The sequence below is a fragment of the Anser cygnoides genome, unplaced genomic scaffold (assembly GCF_040182565.1).
Source record: "Anser cygnoides isolate HZ-2024a breed goose unplaced genomic scaffold, Taihu_goose_T2T_genome scaffold_44_1, whole genome shotgun sequence".
Taxonomy (NCBI): domain Eukaryota; kingdom Metazoa; phylum Chordata; class Aves; order Anseriformes; family Anatidae; genus Anser; species Anser cygnoides.
The window spans coordinates 94,216-111,887 of NW_027103068.1; the positions used below are offsets into that span (position 1 = coordinate 94,216).

Here is a 17,672-nt window from a genome sequence, read left to right on the forward strand (position 1 = left end):
TTTCCTTAAACGCCTCCCCAGGGACGGTGACTCCAGCACCTCCCCGGGCAGCCCGTCCCGACGCCTGGCTGCTCTTGCTGACAAGAAACGTCTCCCGGTTTCCAACCCGAGCCTCCCCCTGGGGCAACTGGAGGCCATTCCCTCCGGTCCTATCGCCAGTTATCTGCCAGAAGAGGCCGACCCCCAGCTCCCCCAGCTTCCTTTCAGGCAGTTGTAGGGGGCAATAAGGTCTCCCCTCGTGCGGATGGGGGGACAGGAGAATATGGGGACAGGGGGACGTGGGGACAGGGGGACGTGGGGAAAGGGGGATGGGGGACAGGAGAATATGGGGACAGGGGGACGTGGGGACAGGGGGACGTGGGGACAGGGGGATGGGGGGACAGGAGAATATGGGGACAGGGGGACGTGGGGACAGGGGGACGGGGGGACAGGGGGACGGGGGGACAGGGGAATGTGGGGACAGGGGGATGTGGGGACGGGGGGATGTGGGGACAGGGGGATGTGGGGACAGGGGGACGTGGGGACAGGGGGATGGGGGGACAAGAGAATATGGGGACAGGGGGATGTGGGGACAGGGGGACGTGGGGACAGGGGGACGTGGGGACAGGGGGACAGGGGGACGGGGGGACAGGGGGACGTGGGGACGGGGGCATGGTGGGGCAGGGGGATGGGGGGACAAGAGAATATGGGGACAGGGGTATGTGGGGACAGGGGTATGTGGGGACGGGGATGTGGGGACAGGGGGACGTGGGGATAGGGGGGACGGGGGGACAGGGGGACGTGGGGACAGGGGGACGGGGGACAGGGGGGATGTGGGGACAGGGGGATGTGGGGACGGGGATGTGGGGACAGGGGGACGTGGGGATAGGGGGACGGGGGGACAGGGGGACGTGGGGACAGGGGGACGTGGGGACAGGGGGGATGTGGGGACAGGGGGATGTGGGGACGGGGATGTGGGGACAGGGGGATGTGGGGACGGGGATGTGGGGGCAGGGGGACGGGGGGACAGGGGGACAGGGGGGCAGGGGGATGGGGGGACGGGGGGATGGGGGGACGGGGATGTGGGGACAGGGGGACGTGGGGACAGGGGGACGGGGGGACGGGGGACAGGGGGACGGGGGAACGGGGGGCGGGGGAAGGGGGTATAAGAGAATATGGGGACAGGGGGACGGGGGAACAGGGGGACGAGGGGATGGGGGACGGGGGACGGGGGGGCCACTGGGACCTGGGAACTGGGGGACACGGGAACAAGGGGCCACGTGACCAACGGCGACACGTGACCACGGCGACACTGCCCACCCCCCCCACCCCCCCCAGCGCTGCCCCTTGGGCGGCACCTCCCACCCCGCACAGCCCCACCCCACCCCCCCCACCCCCACCCCCACCGGCTCCCCCGCCCCGGACTACATCTCCCAGCAGCCCCCCGCGCGCCGCTCGCCCCGCCCCCGGCAGTGACGTCAGCCGCTCGGATTTTTTCCCCGCGAAAAGCGGCGGCCATGCAGCGGCGGATCACGTGAGCGGCGCGGCGCCGGGACCCCCCCCCCCCCCCCCCCCCGGTGCCGGCCGTGACCGCCCCCCCCCCCCCCTCCCTTCCAGGTCCTTCTTCGGGCCCCCCGGGCCGCGGACGGCGGCGCCGCCCCGTGAGTGGGGGTCTGGGGGGGGGGGCGGGGGGGGGGGGGGGCAAAATGCTGGGGGGGGGGGTCGGGGGTGCTGCCCCCCCCCCCACGAGCTCCCCCCCCCCCCCCCTCAGGGCTCCCGCCCGGCAGCAGGGGCAGGGCCCCCCCGCGCCCCCTCCCCCACCTCGGAGCCGTCGGCGGAGCCCCCGGGACCCCCCGAGGAGCCGGAGCCGCTGGAACGAGGGGACCCCGATGGGCGGGGGCCGCCCTCCCCCGGGACCCCGGTCAGAGACCCCCGGTGACCCCCGATGCCCCCCCGTACCCCCCGGTATCCCCCCGGTGCCCCCCCGGTGACCCCCGGTAACCCCTCGTGAACCCCGATGCCCCCCGGTGAACCCCTCGATGACCCCCGGTGCCCCCCAGTACCCCCGATGACCCCCGGTGCCCCCCGGTGAACCCCGATGCCCCCCCGATGCCCCCCCCGTACCCCCCCGGTATCCCCCCGATGCCCCCCGGTAACCCCTCGTACCCCCCAGCACCCCCGGTGAACCCCCAGCACCCCCCGGTGACCCCCGGTGCCCCCCGGTGCCCCCCCCCGGTGAACCCCGGTGCCCCCCGGTACCCTCCCGGTAACCCCTCGTGACCCCCGGTGACCCCCGGTGACCCCCGGTGCCCCCGGTACCCTCCCGGTAACCCCCGATGACCCCCCCCGGTATCCCCCCAGTACCCCCCGATGACCCCCGGTAACCCCTCGTGACCCCCGGTGACCCCCGCTGCCCCCCGATGACCCCCCGGTATCCCCCCAGTACCCCCGATGACCCCTGGTAACCCCCGGTAACCCCTCGTGACCCCCGGTGACCCCCGCTGCTCCCCCCCGGTGACCCCCGGTGACCCCCGGTGACCCCCGGTGCCCCCTCCCAAATCCCGCCCCCTCCCCGCCCCCATCGGTCCCAGTCCCTCCCAGTCCAGCCCCGGCCCTGCTCTGGCACCCCAGTATCTCCCAGTCCTGCCCCAGTAAGGGGCCCCCATTACCCCCAGTACCCCCCAGTCCCCCTATTACCACGCCAGCCCCATCCCAGTACCCCCTACATCTTACGCCGTTACTCCCAGTATCCTCCCAGTATCCCCCCAACATCCCACCAGTATCCTTCCAGTATCCAGCCCGGAGCTCCCCAGTACCCCCCAGTATCCTCCTGGTATCCCCCCAGTGCCCTCCCAGTATCCTCCCAGCATGCCCCCAGGGCCCCCCAGCTCCCCCAGTATCCCCCAGTGCCTTCCAGCATCCCTCCAGCTCCCCCAGTATCCCCCAATACCCCCCAGCTCCCCCAGTATCCCCCAATACCCCCCAGCTCCCCCAGTATCCCCTCAGTACCCCCCCAGCTCCCCAGTATCCCCTCAGTACCCCCCAGCTCCCCCAGTATCCCCTCAGTACCCCCCCCAGCTCCCCAGTATCCCCCCAATACCCCCCCAGCTCCCCCAGTATCCCCCAGTACCCCCCCCAGCTCCCCCAGTATCCCCCCAGTACCCCCCCCAGCTCCCCCAGTATCCCCCCAATACCCCCCCAGCTCCCCCAGTATCCCCCAATACCCCCCCAGCTCCCCCAGTATCCCCCCAGTACCCCCCCCAGCTCCCCCAGTATCCCCCCAGTACCCCCCCTAGCTCCCCCAGTATCCCCCCAATACCCCCCCAGCTCCCCCAGTATCCCCCCAGTACCCCCCCCAGCTCCCCCAGTATCCCCCCAATACCCCCACCGGCTCCCCCAGTATCCCCCAGCGCCCTCCCAGCGCCCTCCCAATACCCCCCAGCTCCCCCAGTATCCCCCCAATACCCCCCCAGCTCCCCCAGTATCCCCCAGCGCCCTCCTAGCGCCCTCCCAGTACCCCCTCAGCACCCCCCAGCTCCCCCAGTGCCCCCCCAGCGGCCCCCACCCCATAACCCCCTCCCCCTTCCTCACAGGGCCCCACACCCCCCCAGCCCCCCCGGCTCCCCCCAGTGCCCCCCCGCCCCCGGGGGACGAGGACGGGGCCCCCCCCCCTCCCCCCCCCAAGCGCTGCCGCCAGGACCGGGGACCTCCGGCCGCCAGCAGGTGGGTGACAGCATGGCGGGGGGCACCGATGGGTGCTGGGGGTCCCCTGCCGTGCCCCCCCCCACACACCCCGTGGTCTCCCCGCAGCCCCCCGCCGCTGGACCCGTCCCAGTACGACCCCGCCAGGAGCGGGTACCACCCGCTGCGGGACGCCTGCTGGGGGCCCGGGCAAAGGTGGGGGGGGGGAATTTGGGGGGGTGGGGGGGGGGCTGGGATGGGGTGGGGGGGCTGGGGTGGGGTGGGGGAGGGGGAGGGGGGGGAGGGGGGCTGGGGAGGGGGTAGAGGGGATGCTGGAGGGGTAATGGGATGGGAGGGGGGGTGGGGGGGTGATGGGGGTGTGAGGGTGGGGGGGTAGGGGGGTGATGGGGTGGGGGGGGTGATGGGGGTGGGCAGGGGGTGGTGGGGGGGTGATGGGGGGTGATGGGGGTGGGAGGGGGGTTAGGAGGGTGATGGGGGGGTGAGGGGGGTGATGGGGGCGGGATGGGTGATTTGGGGGGGTTATGGGAGCTGGGGGGGGTTGATGGGGTGGGAGGGGTGATGGGGGGCTGGGGGGGTGATGGGGGGTGGGACGTGGGCTGGGGGGGTTGGGGGGGCTGGGGGGGTGGGAGGGGTGATGGGGGCTGTGGGGGGGGTGATGGGGGGGCTGTGGGGGTGATGGGGGGGCTGTGGGGGTGGGATGGGGGGGATTGGTGAGACTTGGGGGGAGTGGGAGGGGCTGTTTGGGCATTGGGGGGGTGGGGGGGGGCGGGGGTGTCACAACCCAACCCCCCCCGCCCCCCTTTTTCAGCGTCCCCTACCTGGCGGTGGCTCGCACCTTCGAGCGCATCGAGGAGGCCTCGGCCCGGTGAGACCCCCCCTCCCTGGGCCGGGCCTATATTGGGGGGGGCGGGTACGGGGGGGGGACACACGTAACTTATCGCTGACCCCCCCCCCCAAACAAGGCTGAAGATCGTCGAGACCCTCAGCAACTTCCTGCGCTCGGTGCTGGCCCTGTCCCCGGGGGAGCTCCTGCCCTGCCTGCGCCTCTGCCTCAACCGCCCGGGGGCCGCCGCCGAGGGGCTGGAGCTGGGCGTCGGCGAGAGCCTCCTCACCCGCGCCCTCGCCCAGGCCACCGGTACGGACCCCCCCGTGACCCCCCACCATCTCTTTAGATGATGGGGGGGGTGACGGTGGCGACGCCCCCCCCCCAGGCCGGCAGCTGGCGCAGATCCGCGGCGAGGCGCAGGCCAAGGGGGACCTGGGGCTGGTGGCCGAGAGCAGCCGCTGCACCCAGCGCACCGTGGTGGCCCCCGCCCGCCTCAGCGCCGCGGGGGTCCTGGGCAAGCTGCGGGAGATGGCCGCCACGTCGGGCAACGCCGTGAGTGTGTGTGGGGGGGGGTCACCCCCGTTGCGCGCCCCCCAAACCCCCCCGGGACCGGGGTGCCAGCGGGGCTTTGGGTTTCGCAGTCGGCCAGCAAGAAGATCGCCATCATCAAGGGGCTCTTCGTCGCCTGCCGGCACTCGGAGGCGCGCTACCTCGTGCGGTGAGGGTGGGAAGGGGGGGGTTACGGGGTGGGGGGGTGGGGGGGGGGTCACAGCGTGTGGGGGCCGCCCCCCAGAACCTCCCGGCGTTGCCCCCCCCCGCAGGTCGCTCAGCGGGAAGCTGCGCATCGGGCTGGCCGAGCAGTCGGTGCTCACCGCCCTGGCGCACGCCGTGGCGCTCACCCCCCCGGGGCAAGGTGAGGCCCTTGGGGGCACCCCCTGGGGACATCTTCTGGGGGGGGGAGACGACAGGCGGACACCCCCAGTTGGTGACACCGTGGCTGTGCGTGTCCCCCCCCCCCGTCCGCCCCGAACCGCAGGGTGGCCGCCGGCCGTGCTGGACGCCGGGCAGGACATGGCACCCGAGGCTCGCAGGGCATGGCTGGAGGAGCAGAGCCGCATCCTCAAGCAGACCTTCTGGTGAGGTGTCCCCCCCCCCAGCCCCCCCACCCCGGGGTCCCCGTTTTGTCCCCCGGGGTCCCCTTTTGTCACTTCGGTCCCCTTTCATCCGCCGGGGCCCCCTTTGCTGTCCCCTTTTGTCCTGGGGCCCCTACTGGGAGGGGGTCCGGTGGGTAGCAGTGCCAGGCCGTTTGCCCCCCCCCCCCCTCATTTGGCACCGTTAATTACCCCCCCACACCACGACCACGGGCTCGTTAGGACCAAGGAGACGCGGTGCTCGCAGTCCTGCTCTTCCTCCCTCCCTCCTCTTCCTCCTGTTGGGGCTTGGCCTGAGCCCCCAGGGATGGGGAGCAGCTGCCCAGCGCCCCCCTTTTTTTGGGGACACGGGGACAGGGGGGGGGGACACGGGGATGGGTAAGGGACATGGGGACAGGGAGGGGATGTGGGGACAGGGAGGGGACAGGGGGATGGGTAAGGGACAGGGGGACGGAGGGGGACAGGGGGACGGGTAAGGGACACGGGGACGGGGGGGGACACCGGGGCTGTCCCCGCAGCGAGCTGCCCGACTACGCCGCCATCGTCCCGGCGCTGCTGGAGCACGGGCTGGAGCAGCTGCCCCAGCACTGCGGCATCACCCCAGGTACCACGGGGTGAGGGGGGGTCCGAGGGTCTTGGGAGGGGGTTTTTTAGGGGGGGGGGGGGGTGGCCTCATCCTGTTCCTCTCCCCCCCCCCCCAGGTGTCCCCCTGAAGCCCATGCTGGCCCAGCCTGCCCGCGGCGTCGGGGAGCTGCTGAAGCGCTTCGAGGAGGCAGCGTTCACCTGCGAGTATAAATACGACGGCGAGCGAGCCCAGGTGAGGCCTTGCGGGTTCCTGGGGGGTCCCTGGGGTGCTGCCCTCCCCCCCCCCTCGTTCATCACCTCCATGCCTTGCGTTCCCCCCCCCAAGATCCACGTCCTAGAGAACGGGGCCGTCTTCATCTACAGCCGCAACCAGGAGAACACCACCGCCAAGTACCCCGACCTCGTGGACCGCATCCCCAAGGCAGGTGGGGGGGGAGCCCTGGGGGAATCGGGGGGGGCTCGTTTTAACGCTGAGCACCAGCCCCCCCCCCCCCCGCCTTCCCGTTCCCCCAGGTGCTGAAGCCCGGCGTGCGCTCCTGCATCCTGGACGCGGAGGCCGTGGCGTGGGATCGGGCCACGAGGCAGATCCAGCCCTTCCAGGTGCTGATGACGAGGAAGAGGAAGGTGAGAGCAGGGGGCAGGGACGTGGGGGGGGGGGGGGGGGCAGCGTCCAGCTAGCGCCGTGACACCCCCCTTCCCCTTCCCCCCCACCCCACAACGTGCGTCCCACCCCCGCCGCAGGACGTGGACGCCGCCGCCATCAAGGTGCAGGTCTGCCTCTACGCCTTCGACCTGCTCTACCTCAACGGGGAGGTGAGTGCGCGGCCCCCGGGGGGGGTGACATTGCGTGTCCCCCCCCCGGGGGGTGACACCGCGTCCCCCCACCCAGCCCCTGGTGCGGCAGCCCCTGGCCGCGCGGCGCAAGCTTCTGCGGCAGTCCTTCGAGGAGGTGGAGGGCGAGTTCGTCTTCGCCACCGCCGCCGACACCCGCAGCGCCGAGGAGGTCTCGGACTTCCTCGACAAGGCCATCAAGGGTGAGCGAGGCCCCCAGGGGGCACGGGGTCGGCGTCGCGTGTGTCCCACCCCCCCCCAGCCCCTCCTCCCCTTCCCTGGGTGACGATGGGTGCCCCCCAGCCTCCTGCGAGGGCCTCATGGTGAAGACCCTGGAGGCGGACGCCACCTACGAGATCGCCAAGCGGTCGCACAAGTGGTTGAAGGTGAGCGGTGGGACCCCCCCCTCCGGGTTTTTCCCCGTGTGTCCCCCCCCCCCGTGTCTCTGAGCCCCCCCACCCTCTCTCCAGCTGAAGAAGGACTACCTGGATGGGCTCGGGGACACGCTGGACCTGGTGGTCATCGGCGCCTACCTGGGCAAGGGCAAGCGTGCAGGCATCTACGGGGGCTTCCTGCTGGCCTGCTACGACGAGGAGAGCGAGGAGTACCAGAGCATCTGCAAGGTGCCCCCCTGGGGCCACCCGCGGGCTTGGGGACGTCGCAGGGGGGGACCTTCCCGAACCCTTCCTCGTCCTCCCGTGCAGATCGGCACCGGTTTCACGGAGGAGAGCCTGGAGAAGCACTACGGCTTCCTCAAGGTGTGGAGCGCTGGAGAAGCGGCGCCGCGGGGGACGAGCGCCGGGGCCGGCTCCTGATGCCCTCCCTTGGTGTCGCCCTCCAGGAGCACGTCCTGGCCCAGCCGCGTCCCTACTACCGCTGGGACAGCGGCGCAGCCCCCGACCGCTGGCTGGCGGCGGTGCAGGTCTGGGAGGTGAAGTGCGGGGACCTCTCCATCTCCCCCGTCTATAGGGCAGCCGTGGGGCTGGTGAGCGGGGCAGGAGGACGCGGGGCGGGGGGGGGGGTCCTTGTGTTCGGCCCCCGTGGCGTCTCAGCCCTGCGGGTGTCCCCAAGGTGGACGAGGAGAAGGGCATCTCGCTGCGCTTCCCCCGGTTCCTGCGTGTGCGGGAGGACAAGAAGCCGGAGGAGGCCACCAGCAGCACCCAGGTGCCGGGGAGGGGACGGGGAGGGAGCCTGGGTGTCCCCGCGGTGGGGGGGGACACAAGAAAAGGGGGGGGTGTCACCGCCTCCCCTCCTTGTCCTGCAGGTGGCCGAGCTGTACAAGAAGCAGCAGCAGATCCAGAACCAGCAGCAGGCAGAGAAAGGGGAGGACGAGGAGTTTTACTGAGACACCACGGCCCCCGTAGGGTCCGTCCCCCCCCCCAGGGCCCCCCTACCGGGGGGGGGGGGCACGAGGTGGGGACCCTGGGGCCTGACCTTGCTCTGTCCCTGAGGGCATGCGTGTGGCTACCCTGGGAACAGGGACCCTGGGACTTGGTGTCACCCCGGGCAGGGCCAGCTCCCTGCCCCTTTACCCCCCCCCCTCCCGCCTCCCCCTTTTGGGGGCCCCTGCATGCTTCCCATCAGGGACAGGGATGCTGGAACGCGGCCATCCTCCCTCCCTGGTGTCCCCATGTCCCCCTCCTCCGGCAAGGGGACCCCCAGGGCATGACCCTGCCCCGTCCCCGTGTGCTTCTCCCCCACTGCGGTGGCCGGGGGCCGTTGTCCACCTTCATCCCCGGGGTCTCCAGGTGCTTCCCCTCCAGCACCGGGGTCCCCCCGATGTGCCTCTCACGGACAGCACCCCCTCACCCCCATCCCCTCTGCTACCGTGTCCCTAAGAAGCTGCCCCTAATAAAGCCAGGGGCCGGTTTGTTTTTTTTTTTCCTACTTCCTTTATTTGCTGCTGGTTCCCGGAGCTGGGGGGGGGGGCTGGCATGGGGCTGTGCTGCTTCTCACCACCCCATAACCCGTTCCTCCTCACCTCCTAGTTTTGCTGCCCCCCTATTTACCCCCTGCCCCACGATTCCTGCCTAAGCCGTCTCCCTGGCACTGCCCTGTGCCCCCCTCCTGCCCCGTATCCCCTTGTCCCTGCCCCGTATCCCCTTGTCCCTGCCCCGTATCCCCTTGTCCCTGCCCCGTATCCCCCTATCCATGCCCCGTATCCCCCTATCCATGCCCCGTATCCCCCTATCCATGCCCCGTATCCCCCTATCCATGCCCCGTATCCCCCTATCCATGCCCCATATCCCCTTATCCATGCCCCCCCCCCACCCCATGTTCCACCTCGTGCACCTGCCGGGCTCCAGAGCCCTCTGGGATCAGTGGGGACTGTCCCAGGGGGGCTTCTAGCAGGGACCGGGTCCCTCTTGGGACCCGGGCTCGGTGGGGCCAGCGGGGACGTGGCGGGGACGCGATAGGGTCTTGGCTCAGGGGTTGAGGGGACTGCACGCTTCCATGGGAAAATGGGTGCTCTGTGGGACTGTGCACCTCTATAGGGTGCTATATAGGACCACAGCCCTCCACGGGGTGTTGGAGGGCGCTGCGCACCTCTGCGGGTTGTGCTTTGAGGGACCAGGACCCCCCTGGGTTGCTCTGTAGGGCGACGCACCTCCAAGGCGTGCTGGAGGGCACCCCGTGCCTCCGCGGGGTGCTCTGTAGGACCAGGGGTCTCCACGGGGTGACGGAGGGCGTGTGGGCACCCGGTCACTGGGGGGCTTCCTGGTGCCGTCATCCCCTTGTCCTCCCCTCCCCAATATCGCTTTCCTCCCGCTTCCATGGAGCGTGGGACGCACGCCTTTGGGGTGCAGAAGATGGGGGCGCAGGGGGTCCCTTCTGTATTCCCCAGGGCCCGGGAGGGGGACAGCCGGTCCCTTTTGTGTCCCCCGGGTTATGGCGTGGGACACCCGGTCCGTCCCGCGTCGTTGGGATGCGGGGTGGGGGTGCGTGGTCCCCCCCTGTGCCTGCACCCCAGGGTGCATCCTCCCCAGGTGCCCTCACCCCTTTGTGTCTCTGCCAGCAGCCTCCCTGCAGGTTTTTTTTTGGGGGGGGGGGGGGGGGGGGGGGAGAGGGTGTTTGTTGGTTTTTTTTTTTCTGAGGTTTTCCCAGGTGCTTCCACCACTGCCCTACAGGCACCAGCAGTCGCCCCCCCCGTAAGGGTTTGGGGTGGAAGGTCCAATTCAATGGCTGGTGCCACCAACGTAGTTTTTTTGGGTTTCTCGACCACAGGAAGGTCTGCGTGGCACCGAGCCTGACGGGGAGCACTTTTCTACAAGGGGGGGAAAGGGATTTTGCCCAGTAGTTAGCGGGGCTGGTTCGCAGGGTTTTAAACTGGATTCGAAGCGGGAGAGGGACAAAACCAGGCCCAGGGCGAAAAGTGGAGTTGTGACCCTGGACATCAGGAGAGCGAACTTTGGCCTCTTAGGGGATCTATGGGGAAGAATCCCGGGGGTTAGGGACTTGGGGGTGGTCCAAGGCAGCTGGTCAGTAAAAGCCGCAGAAGCCTCCACCCTGAGGGTGGTCCCAGCCCCTTGGCCATCCAGCACAAGTGGGATGCCACGAGCACGCCCCAAGGTGACTGCGGGCAGGGCTTTGTCGTGGCCGTTGTCGCTGCCGTCCTCCGTGGGGCTTGCCCGAGGGAAGTCCCATCCCCTTCGCCTCTTCTGCCCCTCATCTGGGGCCTCCTCCACCCCTTGAGCCCCAAGCATCCCTCTACCCACGGCAGCCCGCGAGCACTGCAGGAGCCTCTCGGAGTGCTCTGAGGATAATCTCCTGCTCCAGGCACGTGGAACAATGGCTGGAGGGGACTTACTGGAATTAAAGCTTTGTCCGCGTATTAAAAGAAGGTTTAGCACCGAGGAAAATCCCAGGGTGAGACCCAGCAGATATGCAAGGGGTCTGTTCCTGATGGTCCCCTCGGCAGCATAACCTGGAGCCTTACATGTTGGTAGCGCCAGGGGAGCTGGGTGTGCTGACCCTACGTAGCACGGAGGGTGGAGCGAAGACGCCGTGCCCAGGCTCTGCGCTATCGCTGCAGGGACGGGGAACCCGGTGATACGATAGATTTGATCGGCTGATAGCCAAGTCACGTCCTCTGGGTGAGCTTTGCTCGTTATAATCTCATTATAATGCCGGAACACACCTCCGCTCCAAAGGCTACCCGCCTCCAGAGTGCGACCACTGAGCACGCGCTCTGAATTTCCCTAAGCCAATGCCTTTAAACATGAAAAAAATTTATACCAGTCATAACAAGGGTACGTTTGACTAGAGTCACTCAAGCTCCACCTAAAAGTAGGAAAATAGTATAGAAATGGCTCAAGAGAGAAAAAAAAAAATGTTAGGGAAGATACCGTCAAGTTGGAAGGACATCAGTGGCTTCTGGGATCAGTCAACAGGTTGAACCTCTCCTCCCCCCCAACAGGGATGCCTGCTGAGTGAGATTCAACCCTTGGGTGTAATGAGTGTTTCCCCAGGAAACCTAACTTCTCTGTAGAGTTGCTTCATAAGTTAATTTATACGTAGTTGGTTGCATCGGTCATATCCTTGGTCTTTGCACGTGCTTGGCAGTGTTCTCATCACCAGGAATCCAAAAGAATCTGTACTCCTGTTGCTTCAATAAATGACAGCAGTCATTACCCTACTAGGCTGAAGGGGTGTCGCGCTATCTGTGCTCATGATAATTCAATATATTGGATGCGACTGGACTCAGTGCTGAACTGGGTGTCGCTCAGAATCTAAGCCCAGCCGCCCCCAGCCCCTCTGGTACCTGAGGGCAAGCTGGAACGCAAGGGGGTTTAGGTCCTGCCAAACTTCTTTACCATTTAACATGAGAAGTTATTACAGAAACCAACCAGAGAAGCGTTACTGGAGCTGGAGAGCTCTCCATTCCCATCCGGAAGAAATCAAGCAGGGAAGGCAGGAAAGAGGCATGGCTGAGCAAGGACCTGCTGGTCAAAGTGAGGTGCAAGAAGGAAACGCACGGGCAGTGGGAGCAGGGACGCCCGGTCTGGGAAGAGTCCAGGTGTGCTGTCCGGATGTGCAGGGATGGGATCAGGAAAGGTACAGGCAGAACTGAGCTTGGCAAGGGGTGCAAAAAATAGCAAGAAGGGTTTCTGTAGGTACATTGCTCAGAAAAGAAAGACCAAGGAGAGTGTGCTCCCTCTGAAAAATGTGAAGGGTGAACTGGTGGTGTGGTTTAACCTGGCTGGCAGCCCAGCACCACACAGCCGTTCGCTCACCCTCCCCCCCCTACCTCTCCGGGATGGGGGAGAGAAACGGGAAAATGAAGCCTGTGGGTTGAGATAAAGACAGTTTTATTAAGACAGGAAAATAATAACGATAATAGTACTACTACTAATAATGTGTACGAAACAGCTGATGCACAATGCAGATAGTTTGGCAGGTGGGAAACTGGTTGACAAGGGAGTCAAAACCCAGATCTGGAGTCCCTCAGGGGACCGGTACTGGGACCACGATTGTTTGATGTCTGCTGATGGTCCCGGCTTCTCTCCTGGGCACCTGGGTGCGTGTGACCTCAAAACATTTGAAACTGGTGAATTCCCCTCTCCAACGACAAAAAGGGGCTCCAGAGAGCCCCTGCTCCTGCACCCCAAGGTGCTTGGACACAGAAGGTCTCCACTTTTGTGCCTGTGCGGGGAAGGAGCGTGGTGAGGAAGAGGAGGGGAGGTGGGGATGGGTTCCCTGCTGTAGGCGTTGGCTGCTCCGGATACCGATGGTCAAAGCTGGGGTGACCTGGGGGCACAGCTCATGTGGGGAATAGAAATATGGGGTGCTGGCGACCACAGCGTTGGGGAAGCCCCTCACCTGCATCCTCAGCATCCAGAAACGCCAGGAGACAGCCAGGGTCCTCACCAGCCCGGAGAAGAAGCCCTCAAGCAGGACATGGGACAGGACCTGTCCGTTTCCTGGCCGTTGGGGATGGGACACTGCTCTTATCCTGCCTTTGTTTACGCCGTTGGGGTTTGATGATGAAATGTGCTGGCGACGTGAGGCACAGGGGCTCCACAGGCTTGGGAACTTGGGGAGTGGTGGGCATGGGGGTTGCAGGACAGGGATGATCACAGGCAACCTGAGGGAGGCAGGATAGGGATGGTACCACCAGTCCTACCCAGTGAGGACGGAGATACTCCACTGCAGCACCTCCTGCAGAGATGATGCTCTTCTGGAGAGTCCTGCCACACTTGCAGGCTGCACAGAAATGGAGCCACGGCAGATCCAGAGGCTGTGATGACTTGTAGGGCTGTGACGACTTGTAGGGCTGTGACGACTTGTAGGGCTGTGCTGCACGTCGCAGGAAGCTCAGGCTGGGCTGGGGCTTTCTGTCCTGCCACCCTGGTGGCATTAGGCATCAACGGGCTACCAGAAGCCCCATGGTGGCTTTTCACTCTGCTCCTTGCAGGTGGCAACAGGTTTCACCTTGCCAAAGGGAAAAACCTCTCTGAAGCACTGAAAAACTCATGGGTTAAGCTAAGAACGGGGAGATCCCCCACCAGTTACTCGCATGGGCAAAACAGATGCAGCTTAGGTAAGAGTCCTCTGATTTATTGCCGACGAATGACAGTAGAGAGCGGTGGGGACTAAAAACAAACGACAAACACATTCCCCCATCATCGGCCTCATTTTGCCTCCTCCCCCCAAGCAGTGCCCAGGGATGGGGGAACGGGGGCTGCGGTCAGTCCGTAACGCTTCGTCTCCGCCGCTCCTCCACAGTCACTCCCTGCCCCCGCTCCAAGGGGGGGGGTCCCTCCCCCGGGATGCCGTCCTTCCAACCTGGTCCTGCGTGGGCTTCCCACAGGCAGCAGCTCTTCGAGATCTGCTCCATCACGGGTCCTCAACAGGAAACAGCTCCCCCCAGACCCCTGCTCCCGCGGGGGCTCTCCATGGGCCGCAGCCTCCTCCAGGCCACATCCACCTGCTCCACCGGGGGCTCCTCCACGGGCTGCAGCGTGGAGATCTGCTCCGTGTGGGACCCGTGGGCTGCAGGGGGACAGCCTGCTCCACCAGGGGCCTCTCCCCAGGCCGCAGGGGAACTGCTGCTGTGAGCCTGGAGCACCTCCTGCCTCCTGCTGCACTCACCTTGGTGCCTGCCGGGTTCTTTCTCTCTCACTTTGTCTCATTTCTGCTGCTGTCCCTTTTCTACCTGTCTAGAACTGCCTTGTCCCCAGCATGGGTCTCTTCTCGCAGAGGCCACCCCCGCAGCCTCCCCGTGCTAAGGAAGCCCAGTACAAGGAGGGTTGCTTTTTTGTTGTTGTTGTTGTTGTTGCTTTTTGTTCGCTTGCTTGCTTTTTCCGAGGAGGAATTTGTGGGGGTTTTGCTGTTCGTTTCACTTCGTCTTCGTGGTCGTTTTTCTAACGTCACAGCCAGTGCCGTGTGAGATTTAAAGGAGGGGGAAAAAGGGCGAGGGAAGGGAAGCAGAAAACTCCCTTTTGTCCCAGCAGCTGCTGCCTGGGGAAGGGGTGGTGGAGCAGGGTGCTGGGAAAGCAGAGAGGAGGAGCTCGGCTGAAGCACAAAAACAATGCCCCCCTTCCAGGAAACCGTGACGTGCTTTCTGCTTGCCTGGGCTCCAGCGCAGCAGGCTCCACCCGACGCTTCCTCTTCCAGCGTGTATTTATTTATACGTTGGCCTGGATGCAGCGTTTTGCAAAAGCCAGCCCCTCTCACCCTCCTCTTTCTCCTGCGTTGCCTGACTTCTGGGAAGGAGGCACTGGAGATCAGCGTGCGCCTCCACCCACGGGCAGCGTGGTGGGGAGCGGGCGGAGGCGATGTGCCAGAGGCGATTTTGGGCAGGCGTTTTCCTACCGTGCAAGGGGCAAAGTTGAAATGGTGCCCAGGGGCTGCAGGGGTGGCACAGATAGATGCCCCCTGCTGACAAGGGTCGCTCCTCGTGGCACGGGCTGAGCCACAGAACCGGAGCTGTCCCCAGACATCCCAAACAGAGCCGGGATGGCTGCCTGAGCTAGGAAAAAAAGCACGGGGCAGAGCAGAGGGAGGACGTGGTGGCAGGGGGGTGTCACTGCATCTTGCTGCGACGCTGTCTGTAGGCATCCTTACCCACACGCTAAGCATCTCTGCAAGGAGGAGGATATATGCAGCGTACAAGGGTAAGAGCATTGTTTATTAGTTATCACCCATAAGCGTGAGTTAGTGCTTTACAAGCTGCTGTTAGCTTATTGGCAAAGTCACCGAAGCTGTAGGCCAGCTAGGAGGGAGCAGGCTGCTGGTGGTGCTATCGTCTCCCACCAGATTTATCATCAGACACCACCTGTGACCACCAAAGAGGCAGCACAGTGAGATCTCTACCTCCGTCCTTGACGAAAAATCTGATGAGGGAGGCTTTTGACAGCAAAGGCGTCTTCACTCACATGTCTTTGGAATAGGGTGGGGGATCTGTATCATCTACCTGGACTTTCAGGATCGCTTTCCCACTGTTGGACATCTTGGCTCTGACACGAATATTCCCCAGGGAGACCTCCAGGGTTTCATGCTCGGACTGTAGCTTGGCTCGCTGGAAGAGCGTGGAGCTGCAGTGAGGCCTGCTCTCCATCATACGGGAGAAGACTGCACTGAGGTTTCCCATGTGGTTCTCTGATTTGAAGAGCTCCAGAGCAAACTCGACGTTGTAAAGGATGTAGTCGAAGGGGTTGGAGAACATGATGGCCAGTGAGAAAGAGCTGGCCTTGCAGACCAGGACACCCACACTCCCACGCAGGCTGTATGGAGTCTTTGCAAAAATGCATCTTCCTACGGAGTGTGGGCCGATATCGAAGGGGAGAACGGTCCGGATCTTGCCACTGAAGCAGTAACTCCTGCAGGAAGAGAAGGGCCAGAACAAAAAGGGAGGTGGACGTGCTGGAGAGAGTCCCCTGGAGGGCCACAAAACCGACAAGGGAGGAGAGGCTGAGGGGGCTGGGACAATTTACCCAGGAGAAGACAAGGCTCGAGGGGATCTTGCCAATGTATGTAAATACCTGCAGGGAGCGTGCAATGGAGACAGAGCAGAATCTATTCAGTGGTGCCCAGGAACAGAAGAAGAGGTAATGGGCACAAAATGAAACACAGGAGGTTCCCTCTGAACATCAGGAAACATCTTTACCGTGAGGGTGACTGAGGACTCACACAGGCTGCCCAGAGACGTGGTGGAGATATCCACTTTTTTATATGTTTTGGGTATCTTTGGAGATACTCAAAATCCCTCTGAACATGGTCCTGGGTTAGTGACCAAAGGAATTCCAGAGGCCCCTGCCAACCTCAAGCAGTCTGTGGTCCTGTGAACCTCTGGCCTTTGCTCTTCTGCCCCACACTGTGGCATTACGGATACCTCTCCCTTTTCACTCCAGAATACTCCAAATGACACTTGTCCCAGCAGAAATTCCCCTGATGGCATCCCCGTTCTGTTTCTTACCACCTTTACATTGTTAAGGCGTTCGGTCGTGCTGTTAATAACCGCCCCTGCCCTCCCTGAAAGCTTCAGTGGACCTCAAAGTGCACAAACTGAGCCTTAATGGGAAGGGAATAGGAAAAGAGAGTGGCAAAAGGCAGTGGTAGCACAGCGTAAATGTGTACCGCTTTCTGCTGGTTCCCCCAATCTGGAAGGCATGAGAGCTCATCCTGATGGCCCCAGGTCATCTGGGCAAGGTGGATAAGGAAAGGGAGTCCTCCAAAGGTAGATAGGGAAAGGCTTTCTCAAAGCGCGTGCATCTGAGTAGTGCAGCTGGTGCATACAGAGGAGGGGTCCAGCAGGAGCTGGAGGAACTTGCAGGAGAGAGCTCTGGCGCCAGGCACCGAGCTTGCCCCCATTGTTTTCCCGACACCCAAGGCATTTTAAGGAGATTCCCCAGGGGAGGCTGGCGGAAAGCAGCAGGGGAGCAGGGGATGCGCACCTGAAGTCCTCCAGCGTCACTGTTTTGGTGTTGTTGATGATCTCCAAGCCCACACCGCGGCAGACTTCTAGGTTTGCCATTAGGATTTCCAGGTTGGTCTGCAAGTTAGGACAGTTCAAGTTATCATGGGCCTTCTTCCGGGCTGCCATCCTCCCTATGATGATGCCGCAGGAGAGCTGCAGGGCTGTGGAGCAGCGGAGGCTCTGCACTAAGGCAAAAGTGAAACAAGAGGATGGGCAGGGCCACCTCCTCCTGTGGGGGCAGAGAGCATTGCTCCTCCCCAGCATCTGCAAGGCTTCTCAGGGCTGATAACGGGCAGCTCCTGGGAAAGGAAATTGTGGATGGTTCCAAGCAGAGGGCTGCGAATCTCCCGCTCCATCCTCAGCCCTGGTTCTGGAAGCATCTAGCCCTAGAGACTTGCCAGGAATCCATGGCCAAAGTCCCTCGCCTTGGCCAGCCCTGCTGCTGGTGCTCAGAAAACAACATGTGCACCCTCCCACATCCTGCCTAAGAGCAGCAGGAAGCTCGTGCGGGACGAAGTCAGATAGAGCCGCTAAAAACAAGGTCAGGAAATACCTGAGCTTGAAACGGCTGGAGGATGGGAAGCTGCTGGAGGATGGGAAGCTGCATGTGCGAACGCCACACACATCTGTCCTGGTTTTCCTGCTCTCTTCTCGGCGCTCAGAAGTACCCAGAGAGATA

At 64.6% G+C, this 17,672-nt stretch overlaps 2 protein-coding genes and 1 long non-coding RNA gene across 4 annotated transcripts; 2 read left to right on the plus strand and 1 right to left on the minus strand.

The window, feature by feature from the left end:
- The first annotated feature begins 1,381 nt into the window (after nucleotides 1-1,381).
- LOC136789358 (uncharacterized) lies at nucleotides 1,382-1,907 on the plus strand. Its single transcript, XR_010828168.1, has 3 exons — nucleotides 1,382-1,513; nucleotides 1,597-1,640; nucleotides 1,751-1,907. It is a non-coding gene; the product is annotated as an uncharacterized lncRNA (long non-coding RNA).
- Nucleotides 1,908-2,121: 214 nt separating this feature from the next.
- Nucleotides 2,122-8,953, plus strand: LOC136789369 (DNA ligase 1-like). Its single transcript, XM_066989418.1, has 24 exons — nucleotides 2,122-2,245; nucleotides 2,341-2,359; nucleotides 2,423-2,440; nucleotides 2,655-2,725; nucleotides 3,573-3,702; nucleotides 3,790-3,876; nucleotides 4,490-4,546; nucleotides 4,644-4,816; nucleotides 4,893-5,059; nucleotides 5,149-5,225; nucleotides 5,329-5,420; nucleotides 5,544-5,643; nucleotides 6,177-6,262; nucleotides 6,360-6,475; nucleotides 6,569-6,664; nucleotides 6,757-6,867; nucleotides 6,985-7,056; nucleotides 7,133-7,277; nucleotides 7,378-7,460; nucleotides 7,545-7,697; nucleotides 7,779-7,832; nucleotides 7,916-8,059; nucleotides 8,146-8,238; nucleotides 8,339-8,953. The coding sequence occupies exons 1-24, from the start codon at nucleotides 2,122-2,124 to the stop codon at nucleotides 8,417-8,419; spliced, it is 2,349 nt and encodes a 782-aa protein (XP_066845519.1). The 3' UTR covers nucleotides 8,420-8,953.
- A 3,413-nt stretch (nucleotides 8,954-12,366) lies between these two features.
- On the minus strand, nucleotides 12,367-17,411 carry LOC136789330 (deep-sea actinoporin Cjtox I-like). Of its 2 annotated transcripts, none has more exons than XM_066989379.1 (2): nucleotides 16,971-17,411; nucleotides 12,367-15,896 (listed from the first exon to the last, which is right to left on the minus strand). In XM_066989379.1, the coding sequence occupies exon 2, from the start codon at nucleotides 15,199-15,201 to the stop codon at nucleotides 14,227-14,229; it is 975 nt and encodes a 324-aa protein (XP_066845480.1). In that variant the 5' UTR covers nucleotides 15,202-15,896; nucleotides 16,971-17,411; the 3' UTR covers nucleotides 12,367-14,226. The 2 variants fall into 2 exon arrangements, with proteins under 2 accessions (XP_066845480.1, XP_066845481.1); XM_066989380.1 differs by having other exon boundaries at nucleotides 13,606-15,896.
- Between the last annotated feature and the right edge of the window lie 261 nt (nucleotides 17,412-17,672).

Coding starts and splice junctions, on each gene's coding strand:
- LOC136789369 (XM_066989418.1), top strand. CDS start 2,122: ATGCCCCCCGGTAACCCCTCGTACCCCCCAGCACCCCCGGTGAACCCC. Junction 6,665..6,756: donor TCGTGGACCGCATCCCCAAG/GCAGGTGGGGGG, acceptor CCGTTCCCCCAG/GTGCTGAAGCCCGGCGTGCG. Junction 7,461..7,544: donor GGTCGCACAAGTGGTTGAAG/GTGAGCGGTGGG, acceptor CCCTCTCTCCAG/CTGAAGAAGGACTACCTGGA.
- LOC136789330 (XM_066989379.1), bottom strand. CDS start 15,201: ATGCTCTTACCCTTGTACGCTGCATATATCCTCCTCCTTGCAGAGATG.